Source organism: Pempheris klunzingeri, chromosome 10 (assembly GCF_042242105.1).
Source record: "Pempheris klunzingeri isolate RE-2024b chromosome 10, fPemKlu1.hap1, whole genome shotgun sequence".
Classification (NCBI taxonomy): Eukaryota; Metazoa; Chordata; class Actinopteri; order Acropomatiformes; family Pempheridae; genus Pempheris; species Pempheris klunzingeri.
Genome location: NC_092021.1, coordinates 15,310,207 through 15,333,800, shown reverse-complemented (window position 1 = coordinate 15,333,800; position 23,594 = coordinate 15,310,207). Strand labels below are relative to the sequence as shown.

The window sequence follows — 23,594 nt, the reverse complement described above, 5'->3', positions numbered from 1 at the left end:
ATAAAAGTTACAAAAGAGAAACATGTTAGAAGCTGAGCTGTTGTTTGTAAGACCAGTTTGTTACTGATTCTCTTTGGTAATGTTCTCATTTGGTGGGTCAATGGAAAATAAGTGAAGTTTGTCGCTTGTTGTTCTGTTAAATGGTTGGTATGTATTTGTCTGTTTAACTTAATATCTTATTTCAATAGACATTGCCTCTGCTATGAATATATCTCAATAACATTATTGATGTTGAATAATATTTTATTGAAGATGTAGCATTAATATCAAAAGAATACCCAACACAGACTTCTCTATTGGAAGTACAGTAGTTATTATTACAAAGTAATGAACTGCATGAACTTAATTATTTGTGCAAATTATAGAGGCTCCAAAACTATAATAGCTATCGTGTTTAGCTAATAAAACATGTTACAACATGAATATATACACTTCTGTTACTTAAGGCTCCTGATCAGATCATTGGCTCAGTATTCATCTCAGTTAAGTCAATATTTCCCCTAGTGTGTGATTTCTGAAGGGAACCACTTGTATCACACTGCACAAAATCTGCTTTATATAAAATATTCAGTAGTAAATGAATACAATTTTAGCTTCACGGCACGCCTGGCTTCCTTTTTAATGCAGTGATTTGACGGTACAAAGGCTTGGTTGTTTGTTAAAGTAGGACAGTCTGCTCTGTGTTGAATTCCTCATTCATTAAATGAATACTTGAACCACATTTCGACATTATTTAATATACTGTAGCTGCTATGACACTGACAAAGGACTGAGATCGAAGCTGGCTTCTTAAGTCTTCAGTCTTGGAAATATGCACAGCAGCAGATTGAAAACTATTGTGTGTGTGTGTGTGTGTGTGTGTGTGTGTGTGTGTGTGTGTGTGTAGGATGGACAGATAAGGGTTAAAAAGTGTGAGGGGGTGTGCTGTAGTTTTAGATGGCCTAGAACCCGGAGTCGATGCTGATGGAGCGCCGAGTCACATGTTCCATCTCTCCTGGGACATATTCACAGAAGCTGGTTTGATACTTGGCCAACATTTTTAGCATTGGCCGAAGATTATACCACCACTGGAACTTAGGCATCCGGTGCCTGAAAAACAGAGGCACAAGGCCCATAATATCAAGACTGACTAATAACGAACACTTCTTATTTAACAAAAACAGTGAATTTTCTTACTCAAAATCAGTCACAGCCTTCAGTTCGGTCATGGGGACGAATGAGATGACCTTCCTGTTGAGGCCGAGCACACACGCTGTATTTGGTGAGTTGGTGAACACGCGGCCTGGTGAGGAAAAAGCAGTGTAATCAACATGGCTATGGTTTGTGAGTTTCCCAGCAATTTATTTATGTTAACTACTGTGCCACTCTACCTTGTCGGAAGTTTTCAGTCAATCTGTCTGAAATCCACTGGATAGCCCTCACACCCAATTTAGTGCCAAAGTTTCTATCAAAGGGAGAAGGTGCTCCTCCCTAAAGCACAAACACACAAGCTGAGTATAAATAAGCTGCAACCCTGTGTCCTTACAGTATATGAGTATCACTGTAACTGATATCAAGCTGTGTTTTATTAGAGTCGGTGGATCCTGTATGGCTCCATACCTGCTGAAGGTGTCCCAGCACATTGACTCTGCAGTCAAAGATGCCCTTCCCCTCTGATGAATACAGCCTGTGGATGAAATCTGTTGTGTAGTTTTCATGGCATTTTTCATTCCTGTCATGACAGAATGAAAACAATGAACGAAGGAAAGACTAAATCAACAATGTTTTATATACACAGCAGGACATGTTCCAAACATGCTGTACAGTATGTTCTTTTAATTTTTTTTTATTGAGGTCAAATAGTTTATATGTTTTTTTGCGATAACCATGTCCTTCAGTCGGTCAGTCCGCAGCTTTGATCCTGACTGAAATATCTCACCAACTTTTCGATCAGCTGCCATTAAATTAATTTGATTCATTTTAAGAAGCAACAGCAACAATGGTGTTGGACTTAAGTGGTCCTCAGACACATCATGCAGCACCATAATCCAGTGAGAATAGCCACTTTATGGTTTATTACCAAATACCTGCAAACTAAAAACTTTCCCATCATCCTCAGAAGTACTTTGTGTTTCCCTAATGACAACATGCTAACGCGCTAAACTAAGATGGTGAATATTACCTGCTGAACATCAGCATGTTAGCATTTAGCTTAGACTCTTGCCTGCCTACAGCCTCACAGAGCTGCTAGCTTGGCTGTCCTTGTTTTGTAGCAATGGAGATAAACAGTACTTACACAGCATTATGCACACCCATAATAGAGAACATGATCGCAGCACAAACATAGATTGAAGGTTGATGAAACGATGCACACTTTTTTCATCAGCAGTGCATCTGTGTAATGCTGAGTGTGATTTACCTTAGTACAAGACCCCGCTGGATGTCCTTCTTCATCTTTTCAGTTAAATGGTCCACATTGGTCTGTCAAAGAGCCAGACAGATAATTAAATAAAGAGAAAGCCGTGCACATTATGGACAAAAGAAAAGCAAACAGCAGAGGTTCTTCTTTGGCCTTACCTTCAGGTCGTGGATGTTGAAGGGGTCTTCAAAGATGTAGGCTGCGTCAGCACCCACGGCTATACCAGTGCTGGTTGCCAGATAGCCACAGTATCCGCCCATCGTCTCCACCACAAACACTCGTCTCTTGGTCCCAGTGGCAGACTGCTTGATCTTATCGCAGCCCTGTGGAGGAAATCGAAATGGCAGTGTGAAAGGAGATAGAGGCAAGTGAAGGCCTAAAGTCTAAAGTCTGGGAGTGGGGAGAGCCAACTTTAACTTCCTCCTAATTAAATCTAATCTAATTTACACTGTATACAAGTTTGGAGCCGAGAGCTTCCAGAAAGAGCAGGAGACAGACCACAAAGAGGCAGCTTTAAAAAAGAACATTGCCCCTCAGAGGAAGGACTACTGGTGTGTTTATGTGCTTTTTCCAGGTGTGATGCTTAGTATAGAAGTACAGGGCTGAACTGGAATGCTGCCTGTCTCTATCAACCTCTTCTTACAGTTTAAAGATAAAAACCGAAGCTCTAAACACTCACTGCAATCCCTGTTTTTACAAAGTAGTTCAATTTATATCTTAGAAATATAGCTTCAGTGGTGTGGTACAGGGTATACGGTGTGGTGTATGTACTTGTCTACCTTTCAGTCGGCTTTGTATACACCCATTTCTAAATCCCCTCTGATGCACGTCATTTATCACTCATTTTCTCCAGCTCTGTATCTGGTAGTCATGTTTTCCACTGTGAACATTTATCTAATTTACAAGTACGTTTTTTTTCATTTTCCCCTGTTGTCGAGTTCTCCTTTTCCTTGCATATTCGTCCGAAAGAAAGTGTAAAGTAAAGAGAGTGCAGCGTGTTGCTAACTGCTCCTCTCCTTGTCCAACAGTTACAAAGCATCTCACTAAATGTGCTACATACCATAGTTTCTCTTAACTTTAGCTCAAACTTATCCATCATTACAATCTTTGGACCAGACTAAAACACTGTTTTCTTACAGTTCTGCCCCAGCAGTCCCTCATTATTGTGCTGTCTAGTGTAACATCTCATTTCAAATGTGTTACAATAATAATAATAATGATAATTATTATTATTATTAAGCAACTCTTCAGTCTAACATAACCAATACATAAGTATCAGAGTCAGAGAAGCCTTTACATATGAAAACGGGAGCCCTACTTTCAGTGGTGTTTTTCTAACCAGAAATATTCAGATCCAGATGAGCTTTGGTGCACTATTACCCTGATGTTTGTCACCACAGTAAGGCTCCATATTACCAGCACATATCCACTTCTCAGCGCACCACCACACCACTGCACAGCTCGTATTAGATGTGTGTAATGGTTTCGGGCTTAGTTCGGTCTCTGTTCATATTAATTCTGAAACATCAAAGTCACACTGTTAATTTCCCATCTGCTCAGCATTACCTCCATGGCAGCGTTGACAGCGGTGTCTGCTCCCAGGCTGAAGTCAGTTCCAGGGACGTTGTTGCTGATGGTAGCAGGGATAACGCACATGGGGATGCAGAGCTCATCATAGCGACTCCGGGCTTCAAACAGCTGCAGCACACCATGGTATCCCTTTGAAAGTCACCAAGAATTACAATGAAAATCTCTTTGATGTAACATTAACACTATAAATTATTATTCAAGTAATTCAGCTCTGGTTCTTTGAAAGACTGTATCTCATACTCTACCTCAAACCCTCCAATCACAAGCAGAGCTGAGATGTTGAACTTGACGATGGTTTCCACAATATTCTCCATGTGTTTGTCTGGAAGAGTTCTGAAACAGAAATTAAAAAGCACTTAAAAGAGGCATCCCACTAATTTTACCTTTAGCCTCAAAACAGTTTTTCAATCATTTCTCCTGTGGCTCATGTTTGAAAAATGTGGGTGGGAAGATCTTCTAAAGACAATACTGAGTTGCATTATGGGAAGTGTTTTTGGAAGTATACAGATACTAATGAATAAACACCAGGATGTTTCAGCCTCTGCTAGGTCTGGGCAATATTGATAAAATTCTCAACCACATCGTTGATAATTAGGTATATAAAAAAGGAAAGAAAGTAAATATTAACATATATTGTGATTGTGACTTTTATGAAAATGAATTTCATGGAAGTGACATCTCTGTATTGACTGTTTTAGCAAATTATACCTGAGATACCCGAGAAGTCAAAGTACTTCATCACATTGATCCAAAAATGATTTAAAAAAAAACAAACAACTGACTGTAACACAGACCTGTTGATTGATTTTCCACATTGCCCTGAATTCACCAAGCGATACGACAGGGATCCTTAACACAGTATAAATGGTCTGTCCTCCATCAATTTTGGCTTCTAAAAAAATCTGTCTCCGTCTAGTCCCCACACTTCATGGAAATACAACTGTTGGAGCATTCTCTACTTATATATGTTCATATTACGGAGACATCAGTGTCCTGTTGCTCACCGTTTTGTCCCCAGCAGTGAGCCCCCTTGGCCCGTCCATCCTGCCACATTGTGCCATTCCATCTCAGAGACCTGCAGACAGACAGGTGACAGTTTCCTCTCAGTCTCATACAGGTTACTCGTTGTTAAAATTGACTGGCAATGTGGTAAAAACCAAGTCGTTATTTTAAGTTTCTTAGTATTTTTGGGTTATCACGTCATTATTTTGAGAAAGTTTCTAATTTTGACAAAATTACTCATTATTTTGAGATACCAAGACATTATTTGAAAAAAAAATTTCTCACCGCTCCCCTTGCAAGTCCTTGAAAGCCGTCGCTGACAGCGTAGACCTTGTGTCCGTGAGCGAGCGCTACCCTCACAGCAGACCTCACCGCAGCGTTCATCCCAGCAGCCGGAGCTCCCACGTTCAGAATGGCCACGGAGAAATTGCTCTAAGGAAACATGAGTCAGGCATTAATAAGCATACTTGAGTTTAAGTTTTGTGATTTTACACGTGTTATGTTAGTGAGAGGCTCACCTTAAACTGGGCAGGCTTCTGGAAGGCAAGAAGCCTGTAGATGCTCCAGTTGTTCTCAAAACTCCTGCAAGAAAATCATTTTTTGCTTTGACTTGCACTGAAAAAAACAACAGCAAACTGAAACTGTGTGCATGATAGAATGATGATGCACTTACACTCCAACGTTTTTGGAAATTTGACATAAGTGAAGGCTGTTTTTGCATTGTGAATATAATGAAATATCAGAACTATTTAATATACATGAAAAACAAATCTCAGCTCTCACCCGCCACGGAGTTTGACGACCTCATCAAACCTCTTCTCATTCATGGCCGTCTGCACCAACTTAGTCTAAAAAATGATGGTACAGCTGAAAAATACAGCCGCCTCCCACAGATTGTGAATATGTCCATTAAGATCAATTACACATAAGAGAGGAGGGTGACTCACCAGCTCCACACACTCCATTAGAGGCAGACGAACTGCGTGGTTACCCGACAGGCCGATGACACAGGCCGGGGTGTCGGGAGAGGCCTCCATCAGAGCCACCACCGCCTCCACGCCCAACTTACTGCTCTGAAAACACAAGCGAGTCCATCCGTGTGCGTTTAGATGCACTGATGATGAACGATGGACAGCATCACCTCCTCCTCATCAGTAATGTATTGGTTATATGGAAGATGACACCCACAGTGTAGTAAAAGTAAAATCAGCATGTTGTCTGGCTCACCAGTATTCTGTCAAACGCAGAGGGAGTTCCTCCTCGCTGAACATGGCCGAGCACTGTCACTCTGGTATCATAACCCTGCCTCTTTACCACCAGCTTCAAACACACATGGAAGAGCTTCGGCGTCAGTATGGGTTTGTCATTTAGCAGGCTTACACAGCAGAGAGACTAAGAGAGAAAAGTCCTTCACAAACATTTGAGTAGCTTCAAATCTTAGTTTCAGGCTTTTAAGGCCTTCGTTCACTACAGACATTTGAACTCTGAACCACACCGCTTTCTACCTTTGCTTGTGAAACATGTGAATGATACTTCCTTAAACTTACATCTTTTACATAAGTTGAGGAGATGGGTTTGCCATTCATGTCGATGGCTCCTTCTGCGATGATTATAATGTTGAGTCTTGACCCCTTTATGCGGCTCTGGAGGTACAGATACATACATTTTAGCCAATAAACACAATCCTGCATCTAAATACTGTATTTTAAGACTAGATATTCAGCCTGCTTTATTCCTGAAAGACCAAAGAGCATGTCTAACCTCTCCAGTGATAACATATATGTTTATGTGCCTGGAGCTCATATAGAGTTTTTGTGTCATACCGCCTCTAGACGGGCACACAATCGGTCCTCCCAGCCCTCCTGAGGAGGATCCTCTGGTATGAAGAGCCAGTCTGCCCCAGACGCCAGTGCTGACACCAAGGCCAGATATCTAGAGCAGTAGCACAGAGCAACAGCAAAATAATTTGTTTCATTCAGTGGCAAAGTAGAAAGGATAGCAAAATGGGCCCGTGTGTTACTCACCCACAGTGTCGTCCCATGACTTCCAGAACAAAAGTGCGCTGATGGCTGTAGGGAGGTAAACAACAGTTATATTGAAACAAGCATCTGTGTGAACATACAAACAGAGAATTTTCAGATTGTACAAACATGCCGAGATCCAAATGAACAAGTCTGGGCAAGAGCACTATGTGCCGGAGTTGAATGGTGGATTTGGGTTATAACTAAACTGCACGCCATTAAGAATGAATCATTCCACTATGCTGTCGCCATGGTATTGGGAGTGCATGTGGAAAACACGTACTGCCTACGTCACTCATAGGTACTGGAACTGAGGCACAGGGTTTGGATTAAGAGCAGCGAACTTGATCATTGCTGTTCACTGCATCTCAACACCGCCAGCGGGACCAGACGCGGCAGGGGTTAACGCGACCGCCCCAGAAGAAGAAGAAACTGGAATGTGGGCTGGACCAAATGTGACGAAGGCTGGCCAAGCAGCAGGAAAACACAGACCGCTTGTGCCCACATCTTTACAGAGCTTTACCTGGCTCCATCTCAAAGACCTGAATCAGTGCTGCACTTCAGTGGGGCGAGGGAAGGCTAATTATTGCTTTGACTGAACACCAGCTGCTTCGGTGCTGCCACTGCTCAGTATCAAACCGTGTCTGACCTTTGTGCGGTGGTCATGATAGCATCGATTATCTCCATGATGCGGTGCAGCGCAGAGTCAGCTCCGATGGTCATGTCAGTGCCGCAGAAGTCGTTGTCGATGGAGCCCACAAGACCCACGATGTTCAGGTGATCGTGCTGCTTGGCCAGAGTGTCCGTGATCCTTCCTGAAGTAGCACAAACACACATAGTTATTATATACGCCGAAGCAAAACAATATAACAATCAGATTATTACAGAATAAGCTACAGAGTGATTCGCAAATGTGAACGGCAAATTTGTGGATGGTACAGCTCTTTAATTGTCTATATTCAGTCCCATATACAGTGTACACAGTCCTCACAAGCCCATAACCTAGGACAATGTAATGATGCCTTTAAGTACACAGGAACACGTTGCAAATGATTCTGCAGATTGTGTTATCTTTTAGGGCAGTGGCGCCCACTCAAAGAACTTACAAGAAAAGTGCTTATTTTTGCCACTGACAGGCTCAGATTGTTTTTGAAGTGTCTGACAGCATTACAGAAAGGAGCCCTACAGAGAGACTATTTTTCTACCAAAAGTAGTCATGGTATTGCGCCATCCAAGCCCTCCAAGATGCAGTTGACAAAAACAGCAATTTTACCTTGCAGAGCACAGGAGTGGCTGGTCTACTGCAGCCGTGCTCAGTTAATTTGTTTGTGTTATAATAATAATAATAATACATTTTATTTATAGGCGCCTTTCAAGGCACTCAAGGACACCGTACAACACACAGTTAAAAACAAACAGTGAAAAAGCAAGTTAAAAAGTCAAAACATTGTGTGTTACACAAATATTTTGTTGCATCCAAGCCAACCTTTTAAAACATCAAAGTCACACAATAACACACACTAACTAACTAATCGAGACAGCGGTAGGCCGGCAACTCCTGTGTAAAATTACTGTTTCTGTCACTGGAGACTGGAACTGAGTGATATAATGGCTATTTCTGGTTAAACATCCATCTCTGTAGGGATCCTTTCAGTAAAAAATAAAACAACTTTGTACCTAACAGTCATTTACAACCCAAAACATGTAAAATTAGAGCCCACATTTAAAATTACTGCCGTTGTCATTTAAAGGACTGATTGAACCACGGGATGAAATTTAATTCGCCCAGATGTTTCCAACATGCAGTGTGAGTACACGATGAGGGTAAACTATTGTTAGGACTCAGTGACATGTTGAGAGCGCGTCACCTTTCTGTACGAGCTCAGCCAGCAGACTGCTCCACTCAGAGCGAAAGATGTTGGCTCCGGTGAGGCTGCCGTCTCCACCGCACACACACAGGTTGGTGATGCCTTTCTTCACCAGGTTGAAGGCGGCGGCGAGCCTTCCCTCGCGAGTTGTAAAGGTCTTGCACCGGGCGCTGCCGATCACAGTCCCACCCTGCAAGTCATGTAGCAAGTCACAAACCAAATCAAGACAAACAGGACAAAGTTAAAAATATGCTAAATAATATTTCTTTTTGCTTTGGCTCCTGATGGTTGTTAAGATAAAGCAGATTTCCAAGACGGATGATCACAACTAGTCACCTCAGGGTATATTTGTGATTTATTTTGATGCCAAATGTGCACTGAAGATACTATGATGTAGGTTAAACAAGAAGGAGAAAAAAGAATAGTGGGACTGTAGACAATTTTCTTTTGAATAGTGCAACTTGCTGCTTCTTCTACTCATAGTGTTTAAAGCACATGCAGCAAGGCCCCTTACCAGATTAAAACCAGTGTTAGGCAGGCGGGAAGAGAGGAGACGGATGAAACAATGAAACTCCTTATCAAAGACTATTATAAAAGAGACAGAGAAGAAAAGGAGAGATATTTAAGACCAGAAAGAAACAACACAAATCCTAAATCGTGATATAACAAAGGCACAATAGGCCTTTTGACGGAAGAGATTTCCGCATGTGTGAGCCGGAGAAGCACCGGTGTAAATAATAAAATGAATGACGCCGTAGCTCTTGTAGCAGAGCTTGTTACTGAGACACCTGATTCCCATTAACACACTAGCTTCACCTCTAATGCTGCTGTGATGATGATGATGATGATATTTTAACCTACCAGTTGGATGATGTTGGTCACACTGTGCCAGTGTGCCAGTTTGATGTTGTCCCCCCCGTCCACCAGGCCCTGGTATCCCTGAAAATAAATAATAAATAAATAAAAAATAAAGTTACGAAATTCCTTTATTACCACAGCAATCAATGTATATATACTGCCACACTGTTTATTTTACCAGCTTTTGATTGTATGTTTTTATCATAAAATCTAAAAAAATATGACGACAATCGTCTCATTTCAAATATTAAAGGATTTTTGGTGATTGATTGTGTTGATTAACTACCACATTACGCTGAAAATTAAGCCATTTTTTTGAGAAATATATTTGAATTCAGACATATTCCAAACCCTGAAAATATTGGGCTTTGTACAAACCCTGACATTTCCTAATTGTATGCTAATGACTAGAACAATGCGGACAGGTCAATCAATAATGACGACATAACTCGTGTGTGTGTTTATAGTCATATTAATGCAAGCAGACTGAAACAGCTTATCTACCTCGTAAATTAGATAGACCTTGGCCCCCACATAGATGCCCATTCTGGTCACAGCTCGGACAGCAGCGTTCATCCCTGAGTCAAGGACATTTGCACAGAAATATGAGATTCACCTCTGCCCCTCAAGTCATTACACACAAGCTGTTGCACCATCGCCCTGCATGAGGAAATCAAGCACTACGGTGGATATGACTTCGTTATCTCATATTGGGCAAGTATTGGGCACAGTATAATCACAGTCCTCGGCAAGAGTTACATGAACAGAGTGTGAGCGGTGGAGGGAGTAATACTGCAGTAAGTGTAGCAATACCACAGTTTTAGAAATTCCCATGCACTGAAGATTTCACTTCAGTATCAGCATCAAAATATACTTGAAGTACCAAAAGTATAATGTATTGTACTCAGTGGTGGAAAGTAACAAAGTACATTTACTCAAGTTCTGTGCTTAAGTACAATTTTGATATTTTTTAATTTTGATAGATAGACAGACAGACAGACAGACAGACAGACAGACAGACAGATAGATAGATAGATAGATAGATAGATAGATAGATAGATAGATAGATAGATAGATAGATAGATAGATAGCAGTGGGAATAAAAGATTTTTTTGTATATGTTTTTCCGGGAAAGTGGGACTTTATAGCGGCGACCTGATGGTAACAGTTGGAAGGATTGGTGCAGAGGGTGGGTGGGGTCCTGTGTGATGGTGCTGGCTTTCCTGGTAACTGCCTGGGTGTAAAGTTCTGTGAGGGGGGGTCTGGGGGGATCCAATTATTTTCCCAGCCTGTTTTATGATGCAGGACAGTTTTGTTTTATTTTTGGTTGTGAGTGAATTGTACCAGGATACTATGTTGAAGGTGAGTACAGATTCTATCAGTGATTTGTAAAACGTGATTAGAATGTCTGTATTGATGTTGAAGGACTGGAGCTTCTGAGCTTTTCTGTAGATGGAGTCCGCATGTGTATTCAAAGATATGGCTGTGTCAATCTCCAGGTATTTGAATGACACAACCTTGTTCCACCAGCTGGCCATTGATGTTGAGGGGCTGAAAGAGTGGGGACTGTTTTGAGTCCGCTGTTCCTCTGCTCCCACAGCACACTTCCTTAGTTTTATCGATGTTGAGCTCAAGGGAGCTTTCCTTAAAACTGCTGATCAGGATGTTGACTGCCTGATGGTAGTCAGACAGTGTATTGCTGTCTTTCATATGGGCCACTAAAGCCATATCGTTGGCATATTTAAAAAGGGTAATTCCTTCGCTGCTGCAGGAAATGTTGTTGGTATAGATAGAGAAGAGGATAGGAGATAAAACCCAGCCTTGGGGGAGCCCAGTCTTTAAAAACAGTTTGTTAGATTTAAAACCGTTGACCAGAACTTGCTGTGGCCTGTCCTGCAGGAAGCTCTTAGTCCATAAAACCAATGCAGGATGAACCTGCTCCACAAGCTGGTGCAATAAAATGTTCGTGTTAACAGTGTTAAAAGCCGAGGAGAAGTCCATAAATAAAATCGTGGTGTGGGGACGTACCGAGTCCGGCATTATACTTCACTACATTTCAGAATGAAATATTGTATTTTTTACTCCACTACATTTATATGACAGATGTCGTTACTTTTCAGATGAAGATTTGACAAAATGGATCGCATAACAAGCTTTTAAAATACAGCGCATTGTTGAATAAAGTACTGTGACTATTGACAGTCAGGGTCACATTTCAGCTGTCTATGATTTGTTAACAGCTCCACCAAATGGAGATTTGTTTCACTGAACGTTTCAGCAAGAAGGACCAAACTAGTACTTTTACTTGAAGTATGCATTCACTTATGTACTTTTATTTAAGTAGGATTTTTCACGCAGGACTTTTACTCGTCATGGAGCATTTTTGAATCTCTGTATTTTCATCACTTTAACTAACCAATACAGCAATGTGCAAAAATAATAAGTAAAAGTCCTGCATGAAAAATCCCACTTAAGGAAAAAGTACACAAGTAAAGGATCTGAGTACTTCTTCCACCACTGCTTCTACTCTATTACTGGATCATAATTATTGATGCAACGATGTGTAGATCACTTTAATGTTGTAAACAGCTTGTAAAGGTGGGGCTAGTTTAGATGACTTGTAAACCCCTCCACCTCCACTCCACCCCCAATAAGTATAAAGTCCAATCTTATTATGTTCTCTACTCTTAATTTGAACCAGCAAACTAACCAGTAACTAAAGCTGATGAATAGCTGTGGTGTACTGGAGTAAATAATACTAGTAATTTGCCTCTGAGTTGAAGTGGAATAGAAGTAGAAAGTAGCAGAAAATTGAAACAATCAAGTGAAGTACAAGTACCTCAAATTGTACTTAAGGGCAGTGCTTGATTAGAGTACTGAGTTACTTTCCAGGTACATGCAGTATAACTTTAGGGACTGTATAAAAGAGGTCAGTAGTACTGTACTGTATGTATGCACGACCTTTGACCCCTGAACAGGATCCCACTGTCAGGGACAGTTCGTACAAACTCTCCGTAGAAAAACTGGCATTTCCTCCCTTTAATGTTAACACTTAGCACAGAGACTTAGTTTATACCTGAGGGTACTTAAGGGCGACTAACTGCGATATAACGCAAACTTCGGCGCTGTTTTGAGTCACCTTGTGCATCTCCACCGCTGGTCAGCACCGCTATGGCCCGTCCAGCCCCGGTCATCTTCAGCCTCTCCAGGTCCACCGAAGACATCTTGGCCGGTTTGACTCACAACAACCAAACTGGGGGAAAATGTTTTTAACAAAATGTCCGGTAGCCAGGTAAAGAAAGTGGTTTGGTGAGTCCGGGTTAGTCCAGATGTCGCTTCCTTGTTTGCGGCAGGTTAACCCTTAAGGAGTCGCACAGCAGGCACTCCCCTCCGGACTCTGACTCCGCCCCCCTCATTAGACGGCTGTTGGTTTTAGGACACCGCACCGCCCGGCTGAACTCTGTACAGCAATCAGCACTTATTATAATGTTAACCCCGCCCGCTCGGCGAGTCCTGAAATATATACAGGAAGAGACTTCAACGGCAGCACGTACAGCACGAACTAATTTCAACAGGTTTCATTGCGCAAATAATCACACCAGAAGAAACATTGGTTGTTGTTTTTTATTATTTCTTTACTTTTAGTTTTACTGACTGTGATAAATAAATATATACATGTGTCCAGAAAAGTGCTGTATTTTGCGCCTATATTTTTTAGTGTTTTAGCTACTGAGGGGCGGCAACATAACCTGAAGACTTTAATACATTTACTGGCTAATTTAGTAATTTCATTTTCATTTCAAATCCTTTACCAGTTACTGCATGCTCAAGCTGGTGAGAAAATAAAAATACTAAACCAATAGCCCCAACCCAAAGTTCTGTTTAAAAACTATTTAAATTTAGATAAGCTTAAACTTAAATTTCAATGTTTCATTTCATATCGGGGCTTTAGTTTTCAGTCTTGTCACCAGTAATGTTTTTGGAAATATGGACGAGCTGTTTACACGTAGTTGTAGAATCAGTATTTTTAAGTGTCTCTGGTGTTAAAATGAAGGAATTTAGTGTTCTTCAATAATAACATTTCTTGCAAAAGCCTTTGGTACAAAACTTAATGTGAGCAGAAACAAATTACATAAAATACAACAGTGAAATAAATAAATGGATAGCCCATAATGCAGAAAATACACATCTTAGCTTCTATTAATACACATGAAATATACGCAGAATTAGTTTCTACAAGCCAATAAATCTATAACTTATTATAGATTGTGATGAAAGTCAACGGGACTCTGTTGTGTCACAGAGGAGGCAGACAACAGCGTGTTGGGTACAGTACATCAGCATTTATTCCATGCAGTTGTTTGCTCTGATTTTATTCTCCCAGATACCCATTGCACTGTACACTGGATAATACAGGAAACTGACAGGATTGGTTGATCGTAATGCCATTTAACAGGAAAGGGAGTTGGAAATGAGAGTAACAAAGAAACAGATGTTTGATACACGGGATGAGGCAACATGATGTCCACGGTTAAAGACAATTTCACGGAAATTCAGATGTAAGTAACTGGTACTTTTGATTTTTTTTTTTGTTTTTTTTTTTTAAATGAGAGGAGGGGATCTCTGCAGAAGTACAGATATCCGGCATCACACGTGCCCTCAGGCTTGACTTTTCAATTACCCTGCTGTTGCAGTCCTCTGACTGGCTTTTGGTTGTAGTAGACATGATTCCTTAGAGACGATGGCGAGATTAAAAAGCTTTAGGAACAACTGATGTTGCAAATTACTGATGTGAAGTCTGCTAAAATCAATACTTCATCCATGGTCCCCCACTGGGTCGCAGAGATAAAAATGATAGCAGATGGCTGTGATATGACAATGCTTTTGTTCTACCATACAAATACTGTCCTCTTCCCATACCAATTCATTGTGCTTCCTTTAAATAATACTTTTCAGGAGAAATAAAAGGTCATGACATGTCTAAAGCTGCCTGAAATTAAAAAGAACACAACACCTTACCAGTCATTCATAATAAATTAATTCAATAATTATGTAGGCCAGCTACAAAGAAAAAAGAAAATCAAAATTAAATTAAAACTTTACAACAATCATACTTCACAGGATATATGCCAGAAAGACAATGTTATTAACAGCTTGATCGGATTACCCAGTCATTACAATACACTAGGTTATTTCACACGTACGTAAACACAGTGAAGAAGTTTGAAGGAGGATCGAAGGAAAGGCAGCAGCTGTTTCAGTACCAGGCGTGAGCCTTTCCAAAGCTTTCAGGCAAAAGGTTATTTATCCTTAAGTACAGTTTTAGATTCACCTTGTGCTACTCAGCTCCCATGACCCACGCTCCCTCCTGCAGTGTTCAATACTGACGCAGTACAGATTTTCTGCTCACTTTCAACCAGTCGGCTGGTCGTCAGTGACAGAAGCTCGAGGCCCTGTCAGAGCTGTTCGATACGTTAAAGAGAGAGGACAACAACAACAACAAAAAAAAACAAGTTAGATTACATTTACAGATGTTTATATACAGGAGTAACTAACACTGAGATGAGGTTGTTGAAAACCAAGAGCAGCTTCATTGCTCTTTGGCCTTGTCTCTGGCTTTTATTCCTAATTTAGAAACTCAGCCGTCTGCGTACACTTGAGCTGACATCTTGACATCATTATCGTTAAATTCAACCCTGGCTGGCTATTTTTCAACCGCAAAATCAGTAAGAGGGAGAGAGGCGGGGCCACAAACACTCTAACAGGGATAAAAATTAAGCTCTCGCAGATGCAGTATCCCTTTCCAAAGACAATGAGACAAAAAAGTAGTATTGCTGGGATTCTTGGATTTGGATGCTCATGATTAGTTACCTTAAGTGGGAAAAAGAAAGGATTGGAGCCGGGACATTTACAGAACGCAGGGAAAAGTAAGTCATTGTAACTGTCACCATCTAGTGGCTGCTGATATATTGCTCCTGCTGTCAATCGGCAACATAAAACCTGAGCATCAAACCCCAGGAAGGCGACTTTGTAAAAAAATGGGACAATTTAAAAATATAGCATCTGTAATAATCTGTTTGACACCTTGCTGTTCTCCTCTAGCCACCAGTCACTGTACTGTGTCTAGCCAGCTAGACGCCCCGGATCCTGAGCAAGTTACTTCCTCCTCACCTGAGCACCAACCTGCATTATTGCTGTTTAATTCACTACAGCAAAGAAAAAATAATTAGCTGTTTTGGACATGGCTTATTAGACAGTATAAACGAAATACTCTGCTAGAAAATGGTATATGGGAGACGCTGCACCTAGTGATGGTAAGAATTGGGATACTGCACCTGGATTGCAACTAAAATGCTCTCCGTCTCCACGTGACATTAATGTCCATTACAGCAGTAAAGAGTTGAACATCAAGGCTATCTGTAGACCTTTTTTTTTCTTTTTTAAATATTCCTGCGTGGTCCATATGATGTGCCTCTCAAAGAAGATCCCTACATACAATAATTGGTCCAGTCCAGTTTCTCACAGTCCTCGAACAATCCTGAGATGAGACTTGAAACTGTTATGTGTAATGGAGAGAGGGCTTTGTGTTCACACACACACACACACACACACACACACACACACACACACACACACACACACACACACACACACACACACACACACACACACACACACACACACACACACACACACACACACACACACACACACACACACACACACACACACACACACACACACACACCTCCCTCTACTACTGGTCATGACATCTGATTGATGATGACAATGACGTTGGCGTGTCTTGAAGGACGATGAGCTGGGTCACAGAGGAAGAGTCTCTTTTTTTTATTTTTTAAATCTTTTTCTTAGCTGACAGCTGAGTCTTCATCTCTGTTGCTCTGCTAGCTTGTCCACTTCATGCAGTCTTCTGGCAGCTTTTGCTTTTTGCAGGCTGCGCAGGCATGCTAGGACAGTTCAGCGGGGATCCTGATGACGAGACACGTGTGGTGGTTCTACGGAGGGAGGGAGGGAGGGAGGGAGGGAAGGAGGGAGGGAGTCCGGTTGCGAGGCAGGTTGTTCATGCTGGTGTTCACACTGTCTTCATGAGGTCCCTGTCCCCCACTCACCATAGTGGGGACAGGATGGAGGTGGGAAGGCAGGGTACTGGGGCTCTGCACTGGAAAGCAGGTTGGTTTTACTTAAGTGAGAGGAGACCTTGTTTGTTGGGGATTTTCGGTCTAAAGCAGAAAGATGCTGAAAGCAGCCATAGCCGGGTCAAAGGGCTCACAGTGACACAGCGCCTGTCACCTGAGAGACCGACAGTCGCAGTGATGTGACTCCACCCTGCTAGTCGTCAGCCATCAGATACATCAGCACTGAAACACATCCTCCTTCCCATCATCATCATCATCATCGTCATCATCTTCTGCACCTTCGTCCAATCTCAGTCTCCCCCCAACACACAGCCCATGCTCAGTTTCAAAATGTCTTTCAAAAGTTTTTTTTTTCCTCTGCTAAGATCAGAGAACGTACAGAGGTCCTGAATTTTCCTTCAAAACTCAGACAAAAATAAATTATGAATGTTAAACTATCTACTGTACATTATCATTCAAAAGGGATTCCCTGCCATGGGTTGCCTGGATGCTGTGCTAGAGATGAGGGAGATTGGGCTTTATGAAGGGAGGGATAAGGGCGGAGGGGGCTCTGGGAGAGATTGCATGGGTCTTTGCTATAGGGAGCTTTGTTTACAATGTCGTCCTCTTATTGCTGTATTTCTGCGGGGCAGAATGGGACACGATGGCCTCCAGGCAAAAACAAAACCGAGCCCCGGGGTGAGGTTTCACCACGAGGAAGGAGCCCCGACTTTGTTGTTTCTAATCGTGGCATCGGAGCACTCTGCTTCTGACGAATCACAGTCTGAGTCCCCGAACTGTAGTGGATTCTGGGAGAAAAATGAGAGACAGATGGACAAACATCAGCACATATCCAGTACATTAATGTTATGATCTGATCATGCATTTTTGGGATGGACAATAAAGCCCAACAAATTGAGCATGTTTGATATGTGAATGCTTAGTTTGTTAATGTAATTAAATCTACATAATATCTGAATCTACTGTATATATGAACACTTACAAGAGACTACCTATCTAGGTGTTTTAAATGAATACAATTAAGATCCATCTTTTTGTTTGTTTCAAATTCAGTGGGAGACAACGGTGCGATGAAAGGTGATGTGTTTTACTGACTTGACCACACTCAAACAGAGATATTTGTCTGTAGTAACAGAGCAAATACTTCTCTGTATTTATGAGGTGCACACTGACATATCACTCGTGTGTTTCTGTAACAACAAGACTAAGCCACGCTGTGAAAGAATGCCTGTACCAGATTTCATGGCAATCCGTCAAACAGTTGTGGAGACGACAATTTGAGACTCTCCAAACTCAAAACCACAAATGTGAAGCTTATGGTGGCTCTAGATGAAAAGTCAGGGGATCACGTTAGTCAGTAGGATTTATCCTCTGGGAATAATGAACGTCTGCACCAAATTTGGAATCCATTAAATAGTTGTCAACATTTCAGTCTGTACCAAAGTGGTTACAAGAGCGCTGACCATCCCTAGAGCCACGCTGCCAGCATGACTAAAAACAGAGAGCTAGCATGGCGGGGACCACACATCCACAGTGCTGACCTCGTAGCTGTGCTCGTCGGAGCAGAGTTTTCCCAGGGAGATCTGGGTCTTCACCCTGCGGACAGCACACTCCTTGTCAGAGAGGCCATCTGACTGGGTGGAGATGTCGATGGGGATGTCTGGTGTGTGTGACAGCAGCTCGTCTAGGTGCTCCTCCTGACTGGCGCTCAGCCTCTCCAGGGGCCCGCTGTGGGAGTGGTCGCTGGTGTTTCCCTCCTCTCCGTCGGACACCGACAGGTTCTCTGAGCTGAAGGTGGAGTAGGACTGGAAGCTGCTCATACAGCGATGAGGTCTGTGATGGACCAGAGGATGCAAAAATGTGGTAAGCTATAATGATTATTTTGTTGGGGACGTGGTGAGTGGTCCATAATATTCTTTGTTGTTGCACCACATGATGTAACACTATTACAACACCGTGAAGGTCAAGCTGGCAAACTTAACGACCAACTGTATTTTTACCTCTGTCTCCTTGGAAACTCCACTTCACTATCAACCTCCCCCTCCTCCTCTTCAGATGACTCATCGCCACCCTGAAAGAGGAGTTAACACAGCTGTTAATCCATCGTCTTCCACAGTTTCTTTGACACCAACACATACTACAGACTGACTGACGGCTACCAGCTGTACTCACCTTCCTGAGAGGTCTGAGAATGCGAGGCAGTGCAGCGGGCAGGGTGTGAGTGTGCTGAGATGACTGCTGCTCCTGTGGCTCAGCCTTCTTCGTGGCCTCTCCGTCTGAGGCTGGATCTTTGCTGGGAGCCCCTAATGAAGATAGGGTGCCCTCCTGGGTGTTGAGCAGCGAGTAGTGGGGCAGCTCTGGGTGGCTTGATGCAGGAGGTGTCTCCTGACAGTGAAGGCAGCCGGGGAAGGGGTGAGCCTGGCAGCAGGGACACAAAGAACCCGCACCAGCACCTGGGACAAGACTGGAGCTGGTGGACGAAGTCTGCTGTCGCGTGTCTGCGTCCACAGCGGTGGATATGAGGTCAGGGCTGGAGCCAGAAACACGGTGCTGCAGGTGGTCCGTCTGAGGGCTACGGAGGGCAGCGGCGGGGCCGAAGTAGCGCAGGTTGTTGGCACAGTTTACAACAGCCTCCTCACGGCCCTTCAAGGGGAGGAAGGGCCCCTCGGTTGGTGGGTGGTGGTGGTGGTGATGAAGGAACTGGTGCTCCTGAAGAGACTGGGTGTCTTCTGGTGCTCCAAGAACAGGCTTCAGCAGCCCGGGGAACTCGCTGTGGCTTCCTTTACTGTTGGCGCGGCGATGACGAGGCTTACTTCTGTACCGGGCTTTGCCAGGAGGCGTGGAGACCTTCGGGCTGGCTGATAGTGGTGAGGGGGAGGGGAGAGGGTCGACGCTGGGGATGCCATCAGAACGGAGCAGGTCAGGCCTGTAAGAAATGCATTCAGTAACATTAAATGAAGGTATCAAAATTTCTACTTCCAATGTCTTCTAATGATACTTCTGGCTTTACCAGAACACACAGTCATTCATCTTATTTTACTGAGAATTGTTTAGTTGATAAATTAATATAAATCCCAAACTAAATTATTAAAATAAATTGATCTAAATGCTAATGGATGTGTAGCAGTTGAAACAGGGTATTGTCTTTTCTTTTACATTTAACTGTTCAGTTTGCTTTGTTCAGACCTTTTAGTGGGGGGCATCCCAGGTTTGTGGGAAATGCTCCCTTTTTTCTTGATGAGCTTCTCTACAGCGTTGGACCTGACGATGGGCCTGACCAGGTGGCGCTTGTAGGTCCCGGGATACTTTTTCTCCACTGCCTGCTCTCTCCTACAAGGATGGCAGAATTAATTTGGAATTACATGACAGTGAACAGCATTCACATTCAGTTAGAGATGTGTAGTTGTATTACTCCAAACTCTGCAACGACATGATTTTAAAAGCCGGGACAGAATTTAGGTAAACTGTACAAATCTCTTTACAGTTGGGGTCCAAAAGCCTGAGAGCACATTGAAAATCTCCTGGGAAACAACCTGAATAAATCATAGTTTGGGGATTCAGAAGCATTGAGAGACAGATGTAGGAAAATGTATGGTACTGACCAAGACAACTCCTTTGTAGAAATAGTGCAGAATCTTAAATATTTCTTCTTCATTTCACATCATAACATTTTGTGTTTTTAAAATATCTGAAATTGTGATTTGACCCCAAAAATGTCTTTTTTTACAATCTGACCCAAAACTGGGACTTTTATATTCTCTTCTCACAGGCCGAACATTGTGTTAGTTTCCTTGCCAGGTCACTGTAATAATTTCAAATATCTGGAAATGCCTTTGAGAAGAAGGAAATGATATGCTGACAACTAGTAAGGTCTGATAATGATGGATAAAAGGAGCAGGATAGTGGTGAAGTGGGGCGATGACCACTGTAATAAATAGTTTATTTACATACTTCATTAGTTCCTTCTCTCGGACCTCCAGCTGTAGCATGATGGCACTGAGCTCCATGTAGAGGTTGTTTGCTCGCTCTAGTTTCCTCTCGTAGTGCTCCCGGATGTCCAGAGCATGCCTGGAAGTGTACAGGAGATAGAGACAAATGTTTACTTCCAATAACTAATGTTTCAATTTGAAAACTTCTTAATTTCCACAAAGTGCAAAAGTAATTAAATTGCTCAGGAGGAACTGTGGATTATCCGTTGGTTCATCATGTAAAACCTTTCCGATGCATTTTAAGGGAATGATACATCTGTACAGAGGTGGAGGTGCTACAGAGTTTATTTACTCATTACAGACAGGCAGAGAGAATCTATTGCTGTCTTTTCCTGTAAATGAGGTCATGTGTCCCTCTAGTTCTTCTTTAATTCGCACCTGAGTTCATCCCGTCTGCGTCGGATCAGCTCCTCGTCCAGTCTGTGGATACAGGTGCCTTCACTTTTGATCTTCTCAAAATGTTTCTTCACTTCCTCCCTCCATTCTGACTGTAACATGGACGGACACAGTCAAACACACACTCACAGACACACAACGCCATCAGATGATTTAAACTCAGCACTGTGACTCGAAAAGTAAACACTGTCTACCGCTTACCGCACTACTTTCATTGTGAGTGAATATCAAATTTTTGTTAAGAAAATGTATGTATATGATACTGTGATTTATACAAATTGAAGGTTAATGTGTTTTGCAGTCAAGAGTGCTGACCTGAGACTTGAAGTAGGTATCCTGAGGAGCTCCCAGGACATCGGCAGAGGCAATGTCGAGGTGTAGGAGGATCTGACGAAACGACGGCCTATTTCTGGGCTTGCCTTGCCTGGAGTTGACGAAAAACAAGGATGGGAAATGTGATTAAAGGCTAATTTTGATTTGTACTTTTGTTTTGTGCAACATCAGCATTTATCTTTGAGTATCAATCAAAGCAGCACTTCCTAACAGCAGTAGTTCAAAAGATGTGCTGGACGAAGATGTTATTTCACTTAATATGTGACCCACACTCACCAAGTTTGTTTCATGAGGATTTTGAAGCCATCCGGGCAGGTGGAGGGGACGGGAAGGTGAAGACTGTTACTGCCAACGCCCCAAATGATGGCAGAGGAGTCCACGTCTTTGTAGGGAATCTCCCCAGTCAGAAGTTCCCACAATACAACTCCAAATGACCTGAAATCCACAAGTAAGTAAAGAGATTTTACTACAGCATCACTGACAATAATAATTCACTTTATCTCTGATGTGTAACAGCTGAATACTGCCCTAATGTCTTCCTAATTTAGCATACATTTGTCTCAAATTCAAGCTTGAACTTTATAACCTATTTCACTATATTTCTTGAAACAATACATTATTTTAAATTTGTATAATCTTAGTACCTACCAGATGTCTACTTTTTCAGACACAGGCTCATTTCTTATCACTTCTGGGGCCATCCAAGCCACCGTACCCGCAAATGACATCTTAGTACTTTTGTCGCTAAGCTCTTTGGACGTCCCGAAGTCAGAGATTTTCACAGTGTCATTGTGGGTGACCAAAACACTAAAACAGACACAAACAGAAAACAAAGAGTTAGCAAGGTCAGACTGTTTGATTAAAAGGAGAAAAAGGACAGACAATACTTTCTTCCAGTTTATGGTAGTCCTACAATAATCTATATCAAATGTACAGTAATTCTAGAGTTAGCATTAACAAACCACATTCACCCTTTCACATCAAAGCCACGTAGTGTCAGTACGACATTAATCCAGGTCAGATGACCTGGGTTAAACCATGCACACCGACGCCAAGTTTTTGCTGCAACATTCCAGTGATTTGAAATCAGTATGAGGTTGGTTTTTTTTTTATAGCATTTCAATCTTCAAGCCTAAAAGAGTCAGCTGTTACAGAAGCACATTCAGCCTCTGAATCACCCCATTAGCCAAATGAGACTGACCTTTCCAGCACATTCAGCCTGCTATCGTTCTGCTGACTAATACAGTGTTTGGCAGTGCTGCAGCGTGATGATATTGATTAGAGGACCAGGGCTAGTGTGCAGAGGACGAGAGAGGATCAGCGGGATGAGACAGGACACAGTGTCTTACTCTTAAATTAAGGCGACTAGCTTTTATGAGTTCTGAGAATGGCATTTGCGTTAATGTCAAGACTATTCAGATCCAAAAGGAGGAATTGTTGTTGCTGCTATGGGCTAAGAAGTCTCAAACATGGCCGCTGAGCTTCACAGATCAGCTGCTCTCCTTTGGATGAGGAGGAAATATCAACTCTGCTGCTGCTTTACAAACAGAAGCATCTTCATTTCATTTTACTGTATTTCTTTTGTAACTCAAGACAACTGTAAGTGAGGCTCCCTCTCACTGTTTTTTTTAGGTTAAATATTCCAAAAATTATGTTCCCATTTTACAATACCAGGAAAAGAGGAAACTCACTTGGGAGACTTGAGATCTCTGTGGATGATCTTGTGCAGGTGTAGGTAGTTCATGCCGCTGGCGATGCCTGAGGCCCAGTCCACCAGCATCCTGGGGGTCACTTTCCTTCCTGCCCTCAGCACCTCATACAGCTGACCCTGGGCACAGTACTCCATGATGATGCAGTAACAAGGTGCCTGAGTGCACACACCCCTAGGTTGGACAAAACACATCTATAGATCAACAGATCCTGACAATTATAGATCCCAGTACCTCTGAATCGTGCACATTTGGACACTGTCAGAGCTCCAC

General features: G+C 42.4%; 2 protein-coding genes across 3 annotated transcripts in view; both read right to left on the bottom strand.

Annotated features, from left to right (window-relative positions):
* Positions 1 to 287: 287 nt before the first annotated feature.
* On the bottom strand, positions 288 to 12,970 carry pfkla (phosphofructokinase, liver a). The gene is made up of 22 exons (XM_070837702.1): positions 12,877 to 12,970; positions 10,242 to 10,315; positions 9,741 to 9,818; positions 8,880 to 9,069; positions 7,661 to 7,826; positions 7,015 to 7,059; positions 6,814 to 6,922; positions 6,538 to 6,633; positions 6,218 to 6,310; positions 5,938 to 6,063; positions 5,774 to 5,838; positions 5,509 to 5,572; positions 5,276 to 5,422; positions 4,993 to 5,063; positions 4,234 to 4,321; positions 3,965 to 4,117; positions 2,557 to 2,721; positions 2,399 to 2,460; positions 1,600 to 1,711; positions 1,371 to 1,470; positions 1,177 to 1,282; positions 288 to 1,089 (listed from the first exon to the last, which is right to left on the bottom strand). Exons 1-22 carry the CDS (start codon positions 12,959 to 12,961, stop codon positions 942 to 944), a joined length of 2,343 nt encoding a protein of 780 aa, XP_070693803.1. The 5' UTR covers positions 12,962 to 12,970; the 3' UTR covers positions 288 to 941.
* A 3,474-nt stretch (positions 12,971 to 16,444) lies between these two features.
* The window catches only part of map3k13 (mitogen-activated protein kinase kinase kinase 13), a 31,888-nt gene continuing 24,738 nt past the window's right edge, over positions 16,445 to 23,594 (bottom strand). For both annotated transcript variants that reach the window (XM_070837699.1, XM_070837698.1), the window contains 11 exons: positions 23,304 to 23,495; positions 22,261 to 22,419; positions 21,889 to 22,047; positions 21,595 to 21,703; positions 21,262 to 21,371; positions 20,846 to 20,962; positions 20,081 to 20,224; positions 19,067 to 19,820; positions 18,895 to 18,965; positions 18,436 to 18,727; positions 16,445 to 17,682 (listed from right to left, as the gene is read on the bottom strand). In XM_070837699.1, coding sequence (XP_070693800.1) covers positions 17,581 to 17,682; positions 18,436 to 18,727; positions 18,895 to 18,965; positions 19,067 to 19,820; positions 20,081 to 20,224; positions 20,846 to 20,962; positions 21,262 to 21,371; positions 21,595 to 21,703; positions 21,889 to 22,047; positions 22,261 to 22,419; positions 23,304 to 23,495 — 2,209 coding nt within the window. In that variant the 3' untranslated portion in view covers positions 16,445 to 17,580. The remainder of the gene's footprint in view (positions 17,683 to 18,435; positions 18,728 to 18,894; positions 18,966 to 19,066; positions 19,821 to 20,080; positions 20,225 to 20,845; positions 20,963 to 21,261; positions 21,372 to 21,594; positions 21,704 to 21,888; positions 22,048 to 22,260; positions 22,420 to 23,303; positions 23,496 to 23,594) is intronic.